The 19260-nt window shown below is 54.7% G+C and overlaps 2 protein-coding genes across 2 annotated transcripts in view; one reads left to right on the forward strand and one right to left on the reverse strand.

The window, feature by feature from the left end:
* The window catches only part of ZNRF2 (zinc and ring finger 2), a gene marked incomplete at its 5' end in the record, with an annotated part of 380791 nt that overhangs the window by 9772 nt on the left and 351759 nt on the right, over positions 1-19260 (reverse strand). The window lies entirely within an intron of this gene.
* CRHR2 (corticotropin releasing hormone receptor 2) overlaps positions 522-19260 on the forward strand; it is a gene marked incomplete at its 5' end in the record, with an annotated part of 34253 nt that continues 15514 nt past the window's right edge. Inside the window, 4 exons of the mRNA XM_082694141.1 lie at positions 522-608; positions 9743-9836; positions 15878-16342; positions 16471-16753. Coding sequence (XP_082550267.1) covers positions 522-608; positions 9743-9836; positions 15878-16342; positions 16471-16753 — 929 coding nt within the window. The remainder of the gene's footprint in view (positions 609-9742; positions 9837-15877; positions 16343-16470; positions 16754-19260) is intronic.

Below are 19260 nucleotides of genomic sequence, written 5' to 3' on the forward strand. Positions count from 1 at the left end.
TTAATCCTGATGCCACATTCACATTTCAATGAGGTGAATGGAGGTGCTGGAGCCAGTAAAGCTCCCCAGATAATCAGAAGATACCCTCTGGCCCCAGATGAGACCCACCTGAGCCACTCTATGCTGGGGACACAGCCCCAGCCCTGGACCCCTCCTCCCTTTCTCAATCCCTCTCTCTCCAAGTTGGGGAGCTCCTGCCGAGGCAAAAGGGGCGGGCTGATGAAAGGCATTAACCCCTTGTCTGCAGGCTGGACACAGAGGTTGGCCCCTAGCTGGCCGTCCCAGGCAGCAGCCTCTGCCCAGCACCGCTATAAATAACCTGGAGGGCGGGCTGTGGGGCGGTGTCACGCCGCCCTGGCCTGGCACGCAGGGGAGAGTGGCCCCTGGGCCTGGAGGCTTACCTTGGCCTCGGTGCCTCCGTGTGGGGGGAGGGGACCAACCGGGCTTCAGCTGGGGGAGGGGCGGACGGGGCGGGACCTTTGCGCCGGAGCCCTGTGCTCCTTTCCCCATACTCCGCTGGCATGGGGGGTCCCGCGGGGCCCCCGCTCTTCCTCCATGCCCCACATTGGCTCCTCTGCCTGCTCTGCCTCCTCCCGCAGCTGCTTAAAGTAAGTGCAGGGCGTGGGGCTCCGTATCAGGGTGGGGGCGCCCGAGGCGGTGCTGGGAACTCCGCGGTGGGAGTTGGGTCTCAGGGCCGGATTACTGGACCAGATTTCACTCAGCCCAGTTAGGAGATGGGTGACTTGGTGGCGGAGTGGAAGGGTGGAGATGGATCTCTTGCCTGGTTGAAGGAGGCAGGTGGAGGGGAGAGGGAACAGACGTCAGCTAGGATGGGACATGGAGACCCTTTACCGCCCAGCAGTGTTGTGGGTGAATCTCTAGTGTATAGGGCATGCCCCTCCTCAGGTCCAGAAATTCCCTATCCCCTAGCCATTTTGTCCCCTCCCCCATGGGTCCCTCTCCACCTCCCCACCACACCCTCACCCTACACCCTTCCCAGAAAGAGAATGCCAGAGGTGTACCCTCTGTCTCATGCCACCTTGTCCCTACCTGCCTCTCACTGCGTTAAAGCAGGCAACCGCCAGTTCCAACTGAACAATGGGAAGAGGGGGCACTGGGAGGATCAGCCTAGCCCAGGGTTTCTGAAAACAGTGGGCACATGCCACCCCCACCCTGTGGCCCGAGTCAGGGTGTGCAGGTGGGTGCTGGGGTGGAGGGTGGATAGATGTATACAGAAAAAGCTGACGAGGTAGGGGTGAGGCTAGGAGGGAATGGTTCCCAAAAACAGATGCAGGAGGAACCCACCCTGAACCCTCTCCCCATTTTACAGATGGGGACACCAAAGCTCAGAGAAGGAAGGACATCTGTTCTAGGTCACGCTTCTCATGAAGAGCCACAACATTTAAAGGGTTCAGAGAGGCAAGAGGGGCCCAGAGGCCACACAATTCTGGGGAGAAGAACCAGGCTAGAAGTCAGGGAACCCAGTGTTGTCCCGACTCTACCACACATCAGCCTCTGGTGTCGTGGGCCTTGATGTCCTCATATGCACACAGAAGACTCATTTGTTCAATCGTCTTTCAGCAGATAGACAGTGAGCAACCACGGCCAGTGGCAAAGTGGCTTTGCCAACACACCTGATTCAAATCCTTGCTCTGCTACTTAGTGTGTGACCTCGGACAGGTTACTCAGAGATCTTCTGAGCCTCGGGTCCTCATGGGTAAAATGGAGGTGGTATCAGTGCTTACCAGATAGAGTTATCGTGAGGAATCATTGAGAACATCTAAGTAAAGCTCTCAGCACAGAATAAGTAAAGCTCTGGCACAGAATAAGCCCAGTAACTGCAGCTATGGTTTACTGCCAGGCACTAGAGACAAAGCACAATTCCACCCCGCCCCCCGCCCCAGGGGCCCTGCCCTCCCATCGGTCTGGTCAGGAGAAGGAGAGGGGCCGGTCAGTGCCCCCTATGGGCAGCCAGCCCTCAAACTTGCCAGGTCCTTTTAATGACATTGAAGGTTGTACTTGGGATGAGTACAGACTGTGGAGTGGGTTCACTACCACCTGTGTCTTCCCACACCTACCCCAGATGCCCTGGGCTTTGAGCTCTTTTTGCCACCTGCTAGTCATTCTTGAGATACATGCTTTTCAAGGGAGCCAGATGTGAAGCCCAGGGTTGCCCCTTGACCCTCCCCTCCAGGAGCCATGATGCTGACCACAGAACCTGGTGAGCCAGGGAGGGCTTCTGGCTGCTGCACCAGAGCCAAGGCCAGTTGAAGGGTGGTGGGAGTGGGGGGGGATATATATCTATGGGAGGGTCCCCTGGGTTCTGGGGGTGTCAGAACTAGGAACCTCAGAGGCAACAGTCTGCATCCCCTTAGAATCAACCAAAACCTCCCCCTAGTTTCCTGGGAGACCCCAGGCTGGGACTGAAGATTGGTCACATGTCACCACTGGGAGAAGAACTGAATCATAATCTCCTTGGCCCCAAAGCGCAGATTTCCTTGTGGTAACGACATTTATTTCTGGGTCTTTGTCCAACTATTCCAAGATTTCTGCTCGTTGTGACAAGAGGGTATGGGACCCAGAGACGGAGGTGGGAGGCAAGGCACTGCAGGAGGGCCCTGGCCTCCAGCCCTCTCATTCACTGAACTGGCATTTAAGGAGGACGTGGCACAGTGGAGTCCTGAGGGGAAAATGCCAGCCCACGGCTCCTGCCCTATGGAGTTGATAGCCTAGAAGGAGTCACTGGTGGGAAGAAAATAATGGTAAAGAATTGAATGTGCATTTACAAACACTGGTTTTTGGATCTAAGAAAGTTGTGTGCAGGTTATGATAAAGTCTGCTGGGAGGTGGATAGAACAGCTTGGGTAGGGACAGGGCACCCCCGGAGGAGAGCCGTGGGAAGAGCCAGAAGTAGGGGAAGGCCCAGACAAGCCCCAACCTTGAGAAGAGATGGTGCAGGCTTTGGGGGTCTGGTGGGCCGTGGTGGGATCAGACATCTGTCCCAAGAGGACGGGGAGCTCTGGGAGCTTCCTGAGTAGGGGAGAGGCATGCCCTGATCTGCCATTATGGAAATTCCAGCTGCTGGTTTAATGGGGAGGACACGCTGACCTGGCCTGCACTCAGAACCCAGAGGAGCCGAGCTTTGACCTTGGTGCTCCCGGTTGCCCTCCAAGGGCTTTGGGAAGCAGCTTTCTTGAGGCAGCATATAATCATGAAGCCTATCTTGTGCACTGGGCACTGGGCTGAGGGTGGAAAGTGAGACGGTTCTTTGCAGGCAGGAAGAGGTGGAGGGACGCTAAGTAACATGACCACTGGATTTCCAAACTCTTTGATTTTAACCTTTTGAACTATTCACCTTCCCCTCTATGAAGACCCTAGGAGTCTACCAGCCCCTCTTGGACTTTTGAGCAGCAAAATATTGCTGCCCCTCCCCGCTCCATCATCAGGGTCTCAGAACAGCCCTTCTCTGGCCTTTTGCTCCAGGTTCCACCTTCTGGTAGGGCCATCCATCCCGAGAAGATTCAGCTACTAGAGAGAAGACCAAAGCTTCAAAAGTCTGGCTGCGCAGCCCTCCCCAAGACCAAGGACAGGGCTCTGCACCCCTTCCCCACACACTCAGGGCCTGCAACGTGCAGCCAGGGGGCTCTGGGGTCATTGCCAGAAGCTAATTTGTCTAATAATTTTTCCTCAAAATTAAGCTACTTTCTGGGTAGCTGATGAAGCCCATCATCCAATTTATTCTCTGTTTTTTGCCATTTTGATGATGTTTATGTACTTTTTAAAAATACCAGTTTGTCTGAGAGCACTGCTTACTTAATTTTGTATTCCTGGCAAGTCTTAAATTCGCACCACTTTACGAATTACAGGACTATTCTGTACCCTCTCTACTGTCATTTTCTACTTTATCTGATTTTAGCCATTATTAGGAGTCCTCAGCCAGTTTGTCTAAAGGCCCTTTATTCAAAATTCTTATTTTTTAAGATGTCATTTAAAGCCCACCAGAGGGAAGAATAGATTATTCAATATTTTGTTTATTCCCTTTCGCATCTACACAGGGCTTATCACATGCTCAGCCCTGTTCTAAGCACTGCTAGGTATTACCTATTTTAAGCTTCATAATACCCATAGAGGATAAGACCTTCATTACCCCCTTTTTACAGATCAGGAAGCTGAGGCAAGGTCATATGCCCAAGGTCAGTCATCTGGTCGTGGCAGGGTCAGGATTCAAACCAAGAAGGCTGACTCTAGATTCTGTTCCCTTTACAAAAATTTAATTAGGCTCCTCAGAAAGATCCCAAACAAATAAGAATGGAATGATTTTAGGTTATCTGGACATTAGATGAGTTGATAATTAAGAGGATACTTTTAAACCTAGAGATCTATTCTAGGGCATCCTCCTGGGCAGCCACCTGCCCCTTTATGGGCACCCCCCACCAGGGTTTCCTCCATCCTCAGACATCTGTGTGAGGGCCCAGGGCTTGGGATAGGTCAAGGGGAGAGGCATGGAGAAGAGACAGCCCCAGGCTGTCAGAGATGAGAAAGAGCACATGATAAGGAGAGGCCTGGGAGTTTCTCCAGGTGAACTGCTGGCAGTTAGAACTGGATGGGAGAGTGGGCATCTTAGAAAGAGGCACCTGCTGGAACCCTCAGGGATGGGAGGGCCCACAGGAGGCTGCTGGGGCCCTTGGGGTCTTCACTTAAAGTCCACCACCTGTTAAATTAGACCTGAGTATCTAGTCGCCCCTTCCAGGAAGCCTGCCCAGATACTACTTCCTTCATATGCCCGCCAGCCCCTTACCCTCTGCCTTAGTCAGCCTCCGCCCTAGCACTGCCTCCTGTGTGTCTGCTCAGGGCTCAGAGCCAGCCTCTTCCTCACCTCCTGCTGTACCCCCACTTCTCCTCCCTTTCTCCTCCTCTCTTCCCCCTCTGCTCCTCCTCCCTCCCTCCTCCCCTTTCCCTTTCTCCCCCTTTCCCCCTCCTCCTCTTCACTTCACCCTTCCACCCCCACGGGCCTGAGTTTCTTCCTCCTCTAGCCCTAGCTGGGCTCAGGGAAACCAGTGAATGAAAGAAAACAGTGGGGAGGAATCATCCCCCTCCCCGAGGAGTCCTCTCTGACCTTGGGCAGGGAGGGAGGAGGCAAGGAGGGAGCTCACCCCATTCCCCTCTGGTGACTGGCGGCCTGGCCACAGGACCTGTGGTCCCGTAAATCTCCACAGCTTAGACCAAGGGCTAAATTTAGAGGCAGCTTTGTAGCCAGACCAGGAGGGAGCACTAGGCTGGGCGACACCCCGGCTCCAAGGAGGTCGCACCTTTGAGGCCTGCCTGGTCCCTGGGGCACAGGTTCTGCCCGGACAGAGCCCAAGGTAGACGAGCAGCTGGCATCTGGGCCCTGGCCTCTTGCTGCCTCCTCCTCCTGCCAGGGCCTCTCCCCCACCCTTTCTAACGTGAAGGCTTCCAATTCCAGGCACACACGGGCTGGAACCAGGAACTGGGCTGGCTCCAAAGTGAAAATGGAGAGAGAAGGAATCTGACAAGCAGGAAGAGCCCAGAACCTGAGCTGCCGGAATTGGGGGTAGGGGTGCAGCTCCATCTGGCTGAGGGGGTCGTGGACTCATCCACCCATCCATCCAGTTTTCAGCCAACAAACACTTACTGAGCACCGGCTATGTGCCAGGTTCGGGACTGGGAACTGGGGACACAGATGAGAACCGGCCAGATGTGGACTGCCTAGAGTCTCACTGGGTAGAGGTGAGGGCTGGCAGGTGGCTCTCTGTCCCTAGGACATCTAAGAGCTGGGTGCCGAAGCCTAGAGTGTCCCTTGCAGAAGAGAGGATAATCCGGGGGGTGGGTACCGAGGGGGGCTCAGAATAACTTATAAAGCCCAAACTTCTCCACATGCAAGGCCCAGCCCAGCTGGCTGGGCCTGCGCACACTCCGGCTGTGACCCAGCTCCCTGCCCATGGGCCTCACTGCACGGCGAGAATAGCTTCTTTCTTGAGCGGTCTCAGGAGCCCCACAGCCACCCTGTTGGGGACTGTTAGGGACTCTCCGCATCTCTGGACCACAGCCTCCCCTTCCTCACCCAGGACCAACTCTTCTGTGTATCTGACCAAGCCACAACCTACCAGACAATCTGTCTAGTCTTGCCTCAGCCCCTTACCTGCTGTGCAGCCTTGAGAGGTGACTTGGCCTCTCTGGGCCTCAATTGCCTCTTCTAGAAAATGGGGTTATTCGCAGCTACCTCAGAGGCTATTGTGGGGCTCGAATGAGCTGTGGTAAAGCACTTAGAGCTGTGTTGAGTCCGTCCTAAGTGCTGGTTTCCCACTAATGAAGCCTCTCCTTCCCACCTATCTCCCTCTACCCTGTTAATGGCGTCCTCAGACCGGAGGCTGGCAGCCTCCTGACCAGGTCCTGCACTTTCTTGCCTCTGAAACTTCATTGGCTCAGCTCCTGCCTCAGGGATCACTTTCTGCTCTTCTTATCCTTCCCCTAACTTGGACGCAGCTGTTATCCTTTTGGACTGAGCTCCAGCGCCCAATCCTTCATGGAACCCTGAGTCTCCTTACCCAGCATGCACTGGGCATTGCTGAACGGGGTCCCCAACATGGGGTTCAAGCTGTATCTTCAGGGGCCCAGTGCTGGGAGGGGTGCTGAGGGCTAAGGGGGATCGGTGCTGGTTAGAGAGCTGGGGAAGAAGGAACATAGGGTTTAAGGAAGCTTTTCTCGAAGAGAAGGATTTGAGTTGGGCCTTGGGACTCCCAAGAATAGGGCTTGAAGCCCCATCCCTATGTCTGAGCTCTCTTATTGTACCTCTCCTAAAGGCCTTGCTAGGGGCCACCATTTAACATGTTCCGGGCTGCTGACCTACAGTCACTTGTTTAAGGTACGCCAAAAACCCTATGAGGTTGTTATTATGTCTGTTTTAAAGACGCGGAGCCAGGCTCAGAGAACTTAAGTCACTCGGCCAAGGCCACTGAGCTAACAAGCAGTGTGCCCAGAGACCTGAACATGGTAGACTCTCAGAGTCTACCGTCTCTGAGAGCTCGTGGCCCAGCCCTTCAGGTGGGACTATTCATGGCAGTGTCTCTGCTTTCCTTGGCCCACTGAGAGCAGCAACCTCTTCTTCCTCCCTGCCCACCCAGCACTCCCAGCAGCCACAGCTCTGCCCAAAATAGGCACCTCCAGGGTCTGTCGTGATTTAAATTGAGTCAAACCCACCCCATCAACCCCTTGAAGAGAAGAACATCTTTAGCTCTGCTGGGTTATTGGATTGGTGGAGAATTTCCAGAAGATGGAGCCCGGATCTGGGAATTATTCCAAACCCTCCTCTGATCTGCTCACCCAAGCAGCCCAGGTCTGAGCAGCATATCAATACGGAGCACAGCACCCTGTGCCCCAGTGCTCTGCTCAGCGAGGAGGCTCGGATAGCTTCAGATGCAGAGGCAGCCCAGCAATCCCTGGGTCCTGGCAGAGGAGGCCCTGACCCTCCCCTCCCCTGTGCACTCAGACTGTGTGCTGAAAGATGGACAGGAGACACCTGAGTGATGGGGCCACGATGAGGCAGTTGGCGGCTTGGAGAGAAGGAGCTTTCGTTTAAGACGCAAAGTCTGACCCGCCTGAGGGTCCACCCTCAACACCATGTGCCTCTGGGTCAAGCATTGCCTCTGCCATGATCTCCAGATGAGGCTGACTCACTGGAAATTCTGTGTCCCCATGGAGGGCACTACGAGCTGCTTCATAAACAAAAAGGGGCAAGGAGGGGGTTAGGAAACGTATGATGGGTCAGGCCTAGGGTCCCTACTCTGCTCAGATCCAGCCGAGGGTGGGACCTCAGAATTGCAAATCCGGGGACCAAGAGTGTTCCCTCCCCTTTTTAGCCCACCTCACCCCTAGCAGGGGCTCCCTGGGCAGCAGGGCCTGCAAGGCCTTCCCAATGCCCAAAAGCTGATGCTGAGGAGCTCCCAGTAGCCACTGGGATATGTGTACAGCTGACCATGGGCCCTAATGTCTCTCTGTCCTGCAGGCCAAGATGCCAGAGCTCCCGGCTCGTGGGAGCCCCTTACAGACACACACACACACACACACACTACAACTATACTACTCACACAAGTACACATGCCACACAGACATAATACACCCCCCACATACACCCACACTGATCACACACACACCACATATGCCCCTGCTCCCCTGCACCTCCTTCTGTTCCCAGCCTCCTGGGGGATAGTCGGCTGGTCTCAGGTGCAGTGACAGCCTAGGAATGGGGTCCCTGCCACCCTAGGCTCTCTGAGGAGCAGCAGGCCGTGTTCGCCCATCTGGCCAGGAGGGGTTATTTATTAGGAGCTCCAGGTCAGCATGAAGAGATGAAACATGCAGGCCCTGTCCCAGCACAGGAAACAGACTGAGCCAGATGTGGGGGGGATGTGATGTTTGAGGGCTATGGGGCTCTACCCCCCGGGGAGACATCCTGGGGCAAACATTGACCCAGCTACCAGCGAGGGAACATGTGACCGGCAAGGGGAAGGGGAGGGACTGCCCACTGGTGGGCAGTGCCTTCTAGAATCCCAGAATCAGGAATGTTAGGGTAGGGAGAGGCACAAAAGTCATCTTGCATACACACAAAAGAGCACAAGTGCATTCACACACACGCATACTGGCCACAGCATAGGAAAAAATGGTGGCCTTGGGAAGAATAGGAGACGAGAGTTAGAATTCTAGAGTGCCAAGCTCTTGTTAAATCTCACTCTATGTATTCCCTAGCCTCTCTGCCTTTGCACACACTGTGCTCTCTCCCTAGGATGCTCTTCCTGGCACCCTCCTTTTTAGCTGGGCAAACTCCTACTCTATCTTCAAAGCCCACATCTGCATGACCTCCTCCAAGATGCTGCCCCATTCTGCCTCAGCAAATTGTAGATGCTGTAACAGCTTGGTCCCCCATCCATCCTTCCCACCAAAAGATGGTCCCTCAGAGGCAAAGATAACCACATTTGCTTTATTTCTCTATGTCCAGCACCCATTCTCATGGTTTTTTCCAAAAGATGGGGTCCTGGATAGTCTTTTAGATGAAATTGCCATGGTTGCATCAAGCATGTCTGTTTTCTGGTGAGTATCCACGTTGGCACAGTGATCCCTTTCTTTTCCCCTACTCATTCTTCTGCCTGACCCCAAAGTGCCACCTCTTCCAGGAAGCCTTCTCTGTTCTCCCAAATCCAGGTTAGGTGTGTCCCGTATGAGGAGACACCCTTGGTTGTAACTGCCTGTTTACCTGCGTAACAGGGAAACAAAGTCACATTGTCTGCTCTCCTCCCCTTCTTCCTGTGCCTTCTGAGTGTAGGGGATCTCTACCTGGCCTGGGACTGTCCCAAGGACATGCAGTGGGTTTCCCAACCAGGGCCAGACACACAGTAGTGTTCTACACATACTGGTTCGGTAAATGAACAGCTGGTAGACGCCCACCCATCCTAAGGAGGAGAGCCCTGGGGACCAGGGGCTGGATGGCTCAGATTCCAGCCTTGGAGGTCAAGCTGCCCTGGACCATTTCTAAGGCCTTGTCAGCGTTCTGGTCCTGACCAAGTAGCCATCCTAATGCATGGCAGCCATTTCCCTCCTCAGTTTCCCCTTCTATACAGCAGAAGTGAGAGAGGTGAGGGCCGAGGGATAGAACAGGGTAGGGGGAACAGGTAGGAGCTGGCAGTGGCTAACCTGGGCCTGACCTTGGCCCCGCATCCCTCCCATTCCCTAGGCTGCCGGGCCGAGCCGGGCGCCCGTGGCCCTGCCCCCATGGGCGCTGCTGGAGCAGTATTGCCTTGGACTCACAACCCTCGCCAACAGATCAGGTATGCACATCAGCCCGGGAGATTGGGGGGTGGGTTGGGACCAGGAGGGAGGAGGCAGCTCTCCTGGACCAGACCCAGCTCTGTGGGGTGGTGAATGGTAACTGGCTTCCTGACTCTCGTCTCTGTCCTGGGACCGGCCCCCTCCCCTAGTTGGGGCTCAGGCCCTTCACCAGTGATAAAGGACTTGGCCCTCAGCTTCCAGCTCCCTGCATCTAAAGGAAGCTGGCTGGGCTGGCATGCTAGAACCAAAGGAGGGGCCCCGCTCTGCTTATCAGCTTGAGCAAGAGCGGCAGAAGGTGTGAACCACATTTTCCGGTTGCCGTGACTACAGGTGTCCCCTCCCAGTAAGGGCTTGTAATGCAGCAGCCGGGGCCCCTGAATTCTGACCCCTCGGAGTCTGCCAGCAGTGGACTCCGAGTCCCGGTCAGCCCCTGCAGAGCTCAGAAGAGCTGTGGGCTCTCATAGGCTCTGGAAATCTGTCCCCAGGCCCCACCCAGTGTTCTGGCATTGTCAGGTCTGCACCCACAGGAGCGGCAGAGAGAGACAAGGGCTGGGGAGTGCTCAGGGCCGTGGAGCTCCTGCCAAGGCCACAAGGAGGTCAGGGCGCTTCCAGCAGTGGGGTCCAGTCAGGTATCTGAGAGGAAAGCCTTGTGGCCTGCCTTCCTGACAGTGGAGTGGTCCAGAGCTCAGGTGCAGGGGTCAGACGACTCAAGCCTCCATCTTACCTCTTCCACTTAGAAGCATTGTGGCCCCAGTGAGTCAACTAAGCCTTCCGTGTTCACTAACCAGTGGATGCCATGGACTACCACACACCACACACTGTTACACAACAGTAACATATTTTCTCACAGTCCCGGAGGCTACGAATACAAGATCAAGGTGTTGGCAGAGTTGGTTTCCTCTGAGGCCTCTCTCCTTGGCTTGGAGATGGCCGCCTTCTGCCCTGGGTCTTCTCACAGTGCACGTCTGTGTCCTGGGCTCCTTTCTCACAAGGACCCTGGTCTCACAATGGATGAGAGACAGCACTGATAACCTCACTTTAATTTCATTACCAATTAATCTCCAAATAAGGTCACATTCTGAGGTACTGAGGGCATATGGATTTAGAGGGACACAATTCATCCCAGAAGACCACCTAAGCCTCAGTTAGAAACAGGTCTGAGTCGGCCTCAGAGGCTTACTGTGATGTTTGAAGGAGAGATCATGGAGACACCCAGCATGGGCCAGGTCAAGCACCCATCAGCTAGGAAATGAGAGCACCCCCATTTCAGGAGGATCCAACCTGCCCCCCACCAGAGCGCTCTGCTCTGAGAGGCAATACTGGTTTATCAGGATTCTCCCTGCCCTGCCCTCCAGCACATAGCACAGACCCTCGCCTTCCCCATGACCACTAGTGGACAGTACCCCACCCCTTCTCCCCTGAGTTTAGTGGGGAGGGACTCAACCTCACCAAATATGAGGCCTCCCCTGCTTAACTCATAATGTCATTCATCTGTTTGCAAACGGGATACATTACTTGGATATAATTTGGAAGAAAAAATATTTTTAAAAATCAAAGAAGACAATGAGTGTTCATTATTCCACAACCTGGGAATGTTGATAATGTTTATATCCCCTAGGAGTTTATTGACCTATCGAGCCTCATGTTATTTCTTTTGTGTTTTTTAAAGACACATTGATGATTCTGTGTCTACAATTTTGGAGCCGGCTCTCTCCCCTTATAAGTCAGTGTGAGCTTTTCTCCATGCCATTAAATGAGCATTCTCTATATCACTGATGACACTGCCCAGCAGCGGTGGTGTGGACACATCCTCCTTCCTTCACCACGCCTTTAAGATGGGATGCATAGGCAGTTAGGATGCCCTTGGGCCTGAAGAATAGTTTCTCAGGTCCCCACATGAAACTGACCTCATTTAAGTGTCCAGGGATTGAGAAAATGCATGGTGACTGACGTAAGTTCAGAAAGAAGCAAAACCCAACCATCTATTGTTTAGACATACATACACATGATAAAACTGGAAATCTAAGAGCAAGGGAATGATAAACATTTGAGAGAATGTGTCCTCTGGGGAAGGAGTATTTAGATAAATATGTAAGTGGTTGGCAATGATCTCATTTTGGATTCGGTGGTAGATTTAGATTCCTTAAATTTACTACTACATCTGAACTTCCGTAAAAGAGAACTAAAATAAAATAAAGTTAGGCCATGTGTGGGCTAATGATGACAAGTGGTCATAAGTCAAAAGCTGTGACCAGTTCAAATGTATGCCTCTGAGGTCCAAATAAAGGAAAACCACACATAATCATAAGAGACTTCAGGCAGGCTTTAAATGGATTATTTCTGTTTTGTTCGTCAGAGAGGCACCTAATGGGGCATAAATCATAAGGCATGTTATTTGTTCAGTCCATAGGCAATATAAGGGTCCAAATGGATTCAGGAATCCCTTAAAACAAAGTAACTCCCCAATCCAACATGTGTATGCACACACACACACATACACAGCCCGCCGGGTATGGTCAAATGGCCTTGGCCAAGAGAGCCTTGGCCAGAAGACAGAGTTGCTGCCAAGACCGGGAGCATTCTGATGGGTACAGGAGATCAGTCAGTGAACAAGACCAGCCCTGGCATGGGTGGGGGGCGGGTAGAGGAGACAGTGGAAAAATCAACCTTGGTGTGACACAGACCAGCCCTAAGAGATGGAGGACCAAGGAGGCCCTCCCAACCCAGACAAGACAAAGGAGTGCAAAGTCAATGTTTGAATGTTTGAAGGGCACATGGGAGTCAGCCAGGCTAACTGGAGTGTAGAGTGGTCAGGGCGTTCCTTGCAGAGGGAGGTCTAGAATGGTTCCGGGGGATGATAAGTCGTTCGAAAGAGCATCTGAAGTTTGGCAGGAGGGAGAGCATGAAGGATCGACAATACGGAAGAGTATTCTTGGCAGTGCTTAAGAGCTGAGCTCCATCCTGAGGGCAACAGGGAGCCACTCTTAAAGGAAGAATGCCATAATCTTAATTACAGAAAATTCACTTTGTCTGCCTAGTGGAAGAGACAGGGAGCCCGGTCCAAATGCTGCTGAGGTGAGGATGGCCCAGGGGTTGGAGAGGGGAATTCATTTTTGTCCATATGTCAATGAGAAGGTTGCTGAGGGCCCTGCCCCGTCCCATGGTTGGACTTGAAGATACCATCTCCCCTTGGCCATCGTCCCCTGTGCCAAGGATGTGTGGGGGAAGAGTGTCTGGCCTGGGGGCGCTGTCTCTAATGAGGGGGCGCTGTCTCAAGTGCCTCCAGGCAAGAGTAGGGCACCTTCTGGCCTCAGCCAAGACTCCCCACATGCAGCAGCCCCTGATGACTCCCAGTCAACCCCACAACTTTGACCCAATCTACCTGCTCCTCGTGTATTCATTCTGACTGAGCACAGCCCCGAGGAGAGGCAGAGACAGATCTATCCCCTTAAATCCTATTTTCCAGCTGACATTTGATGGGTGATGGGGCGAATGAGAGAATGTGTGTGATGCTGTGAAGACATGTGACAGCGAGACGCTGTGTGTGTTTCCAGTGTGCTCTGTGTGCCTATTTTGCTGTGCTCTGAAGGACTGTGTGTGTGCCCAAGCTCGCCTACAACTGCCCACTGCCAGCTGACATCAGAGGTGGGCCGGGAACACCTGCCTCACCCCGTGCTCCTCATGACACATCCCAGCACCTGTAATACTTCCATGAGCCTACTTGCAACCTGTCTCCCTAGTCCCCAGGGGACACACAACCATCCCAATACCTCCCCTCCCTGCCCCAACCCCAGTGCCTGGCCTGCTAGAAGATCTCCATCCTGGGGGCCTGCCTTCCTCCACTGCTTCCTTAGGTAGCAAAAAGGCCCCACAGTTTGTCCATTTGTAGTTGGATTTAATCTAGTTGAGGAAATTTTGAGCTCTCTATAGTTTCTTCCTCATTTACCTATTTACAAACACTCAAGTGAGCTGTAAAATCAATTTGCTCCAAAGCTGCTGCCTTCAGGTCCATCTCTGCCACATCTAAAATAACACATGATCATGCTCATAATAATAGGATCCATGAAGAGATGGCCCCTGTGTCCTGGAAACCAGGGCACCTTGGGTCTGTGGGTCTCAACTGCCCAGTTGAGATGCAAAACAGCCTTTGGTTCTGCCCCTGAGATAGTCACTTCCCAGAGGGATCTTAAGGATGTGTGGTCTCCCAGTTAAGAGCCATCCAAGTCTCCCAGGCCATCCTACTCAGCAGAAACCTGTATGGGAGGCGAGAAGTCCCTGGCCTCTGGTCACTGGGCACTCACCACACCAGCATAGTGGCTCTGATGATAAGCACCCTAATAACTTAGCTTGATTTTTCACTCTTTTCCCCTGTACTATGATCAGTGTGTGAAGGACTCTCCTTTATGCACGAATACAATTATCCCCGGGTGAAGACGTGGGCTGACCCTGCCAGCCACATTCTAGCCTATGTGGGACCCTATGGGCTGGGGGTCAGCCTGGGATTGGGGACAGGACTTGGCCTTGGGTTATGTTGTGGACTTAGGTCAGAAACTGGGGTTGGGACTCAACCTATCTTCCCTTGCTCCTGGCACAGGCTACTATGAACACCCAGTGACCTTTGTGTCTTTGGCTACACAGAGCTAAGCCAAGGGCTCTAATGGTCCATTCAAGAGGTAGAAGACTGGCCTGGCTGGCAGATCTGCTCCTGGTACCTGCCAACAAGAGAGCCCTGGAGAGATGCCAGTGCTCATCTCTGGTCTCAGTGCCCTCTGGCTCTCAGGCTCTGCCTTCCCAGTGACCAAAACATTCATATGGAGAGTGGTGGAACTGGAACATATGAAAGCAGGCTAGCCCCCCTCTTCTCCTCTTTCTGCTTAGGACACAGTGTTAGCTCAGGGTGCTGTTTGCCTTCTCTGGCAGGCTTCTTCCGAGGGGAAGCCAGCAGAGGGGAGGACAAGACTAGTTCCCCTGGGACTTCCAGCCCAGTGGGGACTGGATCCCAGATCCCTCTGCCCTCTAAAGATAGAAACACTCAACACACACTCACACACACGTACACCTTCCTCAGGCTTTGTGTCTCAGAACTCAGAGCCAGAGACTCTCAGGGCTGGGAGGGGCCTCAGAGAACATTTGCAGAAAACGTTCTCCAAGAACTCTTGGAGAAACAGCCCTAAGAATGGGGGTAACATCCAGGAAGAGTAGACACAGAGGCAAGACCAGAACTCAGCCTGAGTTGAGGTGCACCATACCCAGTCCCTGTCTCCTGAGCCCAGATACACACACACACACACACACACACACACACACTCACACTCACGCTGGCACGGAAACTAGCTTCAATTGGTCCCCCCCAAGCCAGGAGGACCAGAGACAGGTTCTTACTTCTCACTTTGTTCTCTCTGGAGCTCAGGGCAGTAAGACCAGGGTATTCAAAACCCCCCAGATAATTTCAGCTGATTTCTCCCCTGGACTTCCCCCTCTCCATTAAATGACAACACTCTCCTCTCCCCAGCCACCCAAGGGAGAGACTTGGTGCTCTCCCGGCCTCTTGGCTCCTGCGGGAACCCCCTCCCTCTCTCACTCCTCTCTCCAGTCCCTCCTCACCAGGACAGGCTGTCTTCTGAAATACCTCTCTACCCCATCCCCATGACCTGGTCTAAGTATTCATCCATTCAGGCCACTCGATCTCACTAGACTTTTCCGTGGCCTCCCTGCTGCCCTCAAAGCCCCTCCAATCCATTTCCTTCACATAGGCCACATGGTCTTTTCTAGAGCACACATCTGCACGTGGGCTCTCCGCTCCCCTCTCCGCTCCCTTGCCTCCCGTCTCCAGAGTCCTGCCCCAAGGAGAGGAAACTCAGGCCGCCCAATTGTGGCTCTCGGTTACGGAGGCTGCAGTGGGTTACCCCGCGCGCGGGTGGGCGCGCTTTGCTGCCCCTTTCAGCCCCGGGGCCTGCGATCCTCCGACGGAGCTTTCCAGCACCCTAGGCGCATCTCCTCGTTCCCCGCCACCCTCGTCCGGACGCTGTCTTGGCCTGAGGAGACGGACTCCGGGCGGGGCGGGAGGCCGAGGGGGCCCAAGGGACCCGGAGGCCTAGGGGGCTGGAGGCTGGGCCGGGCCGACAGGAGCCACCCGGCCCCGCCCCCTGGCGCCGCCATTGGCCGCGACCGAGCGGGTGGACCCGCGGCTCCGCGCGCTCCGCATCTCCTCTCCGCAAGGGTCCCGACTTGGCAGCCCCGGGCGGTGGGGCGCGGTGCCGCGAGGCTGCCCGGCAGGTCGGAGCTGGACGGGCCGGGGCCGGGCCCCCGCGCTCCCCGGACGGCTCACTCTGGCACCCAGTCCCTCGCAGCCACGCCGGGCGCGTACTCACACCCTCTCTGGGCGCGCGGCTCCCGGGCGCGATGGACGCGGCGCTGCTCTACAGCCTGTTGGAGGCCAACTGCAGCCTGGCGCTGGCCGAAGAGCTTCTCTTGGACGGCTGGGGGCTGCCCCTGGACCCCGAGGGTAGGCGGAGGCGACCGCAGCGGGTGGCGCGGGCTCCTTCCCGGCGTGCTGAGTGCGTCCCAGGCCCCGCGCTCTGAGCGCCCCCGGCACCCCAGCTAAGCCCCTCTCTTCTGTCTCGCGTCTCCCAGGTGCCTACTCCTACTGCAACACGACCTTGGACCAGATCGGGACGTGCTGGCCCCGGAGCGCGGCCGGAGCCGTGGTGGAGAGGCCGTGTCCTGAGTACTTCAACGGCGTCAAGTACAACACGACCCGTGAGTGCCCTTCCCCACCCCCCATCCCCCAATTCTCCGCGACGGACTCGGCGGCTCCCGACGCCAGACAAGAGCGGTTTAGGGAGCGGGCACAGCTCTGGACCCGGCGTCGGAGACCTGTTGAGGGCCGCGGCGGCGTCATACCGCTGGCGTTGAGGTTCCCTTACAACGCGGGAGGCGCTTCCTCTGTCCCCTGCCCTACTGTAGCTTCAGGCCAGTAAGAGGTCTGATTTGCCCAGAAAGGGAAGAAGGAAATACTTGCTCCCTTTTGAGGATTTTAAGGGCAAATCTCTCACACATGTTATTTACTCTGGTTGCCTGAATTTCACCTTTGTTCACCCAGCGCTACCGGCACGGGGTTGGTGGGGGGTGAGGGTGGGGGGTCCGTATATGCTCGGTTCCCAAATCCCAGGGTGAGTGCGGTGATCAGACTCTTCCTACAAGACAGAAAGGAGGGCAGGAGTCAGGAAAGATGGGGTGAGCACTCGTGTTGAGTGGGGGCAATAGACGCTTCTGGGGCAGAGTGTGTGGGTGACACCTCACCCCTACCGGGATGTTCCAGACTATCTCTCTGGGCTGTGAGTCAGGACTCCTGGGCGGCGTTACTCCTACTGCCCAGGTGATGTGTGATGTCTGAATCAGGACCACCCCACATTTCCCAGGGAGAACAGCCCAGGCCCTTCTTCCTCCTGGCAAACCACTGGTTGGCTTGACACTCTGGGGAAGCCGGCAGCAGAAGCTGCTGGTGGGGTAATTCAGCACAGGATGTGGGGAATGGGGTTGGGGCAGTCTGTGCCCTGCGGGAGGTCTGATGGGTGCCAGTGGGAGTGTCTTGTAAGACCACGGGCCCTGGCCCACCTTGACCAGCCACTCACATCAGCAGCCCCACCCCACCAGCAGGGAGAGGTCCTTCTGAGACCCCCAGGGCTTCCCTACCTGAAGCCCCTCATCCTGGAAACATCATAGCAACCTCTCTCTGCGTATCTGTGTCTGAACAACAGCTCGGCTCCCCATCACCTCACACAGGCACCAGTGCACACACGCAGTCACGCACGTGCGTACATGCACACACACACGTATACACACACACACACACCTGTCCAAACTCTCAGGTGCTGAGACCTCCTCAGAGAGCGATGGTTAGAGAATGAGACAGCTGTGCCCGCATCTAATGCTAAGCAGCACTTCCTTGCACCAGTGGAGGGCTCTGGTGGGCTCAGGGAGGAGCCGTGCTCAGAGGAGTCCAACAGCAGAGGTGCTCCTAATGGAAGCTGGTGGTAGAGGTAGGAGAGCCGCTGAGGAAGGTTTCTGCATTATCTGAGAACAAGCTTCCCACCCATGATTAAAATAAACCTCTCTGGGTGAAAATGAAGCAGAAGGAGTGACTTTCGTTCTCCTTTCCAGTCCTGAGATTCTGAAACTGTACTTTTAGGGTCTGATGAGATGAATCAGAGGATCCTAGGGTCTCTAGTTCAGACTGGCCCTGGGGACAAAGGACCAAGTGAGGTGATGAGGTCTCTGAATCCCATAGCCATGGAGCTAAAGGAGCTCTGCTCTGGTTCCCCCCTCAGCCTGGGCTTCTCCTATTCTCCCCACCAATCTGGAGCTCCCCAACATGGGGGGGTCTCTTCTTGGGGTGAGGAGTCTCTTCTTCAGAGTTGAGCACAGTATTTCTTCAATCAGCTTATTTTTTTTTAAAGATTTATTTATTTATTTATTTGACAGAGAGACATCACAAGTAGGCAGAGAGGCAGGCAGAGAGAGAGAGAGAGAGAGGAGGAAGCAGGCTCCCCGCCGAGCAGAGAGCCCGATTCGGGACCCGATCCCAGGACCCCGAGATCATGACCCAAGCCGAAGGCAGCGGCTTAACCCACTGAGCCACCCAGGCGCCCCTTCAATCAGCTTATTGATCAGCTACTATGTGCTGGCCACTGCGCTGTCATTGAGGCCCTTGCTCACAATTGCAACAGACAAAGGGAATACAGAGTGACAAACGCCCTGATGGAAGAGAGCAAGGGGGGTGGAGAATGGGGGAAGGGGAACAGGTGAGGCAGAGGAGACATCCCGAAGGAGATGTTGGAGCACATACCAGACCACTCCCCTCACATCAAGTGAGAGGCTCAGAAAAGTTCAGGGCGCCCCCGAGGTTGGCAAATGGAGTGCCAATTAGCTCCCAGTACCTAATGAGCAATTTTCTTAATTTGGACCAAAGTAGCTGCTGGGAAACCGGAGCACAGGGTGCTGGGAGCATGGCCATTAGCCAGTGCAGCCAGCTGAGGTGGAAAGAGCAGAGAAGCTAATGGCAATGGAAATGTGGTGACTGCTTCCTCCCCTGCCCTGCCTCCTGGTCGAGGCTTCCTGTTGCCCCATTGCCTTTGCAGTGGGATCCTTCCTTTACGAAGGATGCAGGGAGGAAAATAGCTCCAATGAGAAGCCTTGGGGAAGAGGAAGAAGAGTTTGGCTCCTCTTCCTGCCCACTCTTGCTAGGCTGCAGCCAACCCCCCACTGAAGCCTCATTCTTCAGAGGGCCGGCATTCCTGGGGTAAGAAAGCAGCTAGTCATTAGTACCCATGAACTTTCTTCCACTCAGCTGAGCACAGAGAATCTGCCACAAATCATCCAAGTGTGGATCATTTTCCAGGTGCCAGCTACCACGGGGAGAGC

The sequence above is a fragment of the Mustela nivalis genome (genome assembly GCF_964662115.1).
Source record: "Mustela nivalis genome assembly, chromosome: 12".
In the NCBI taxonomy this organism is placed as follows: Eukaryota; Metazoa; Chordata; class Mammalia; order Carnivora; family Mustelidae; genus Mustela; species Mustela nivalis.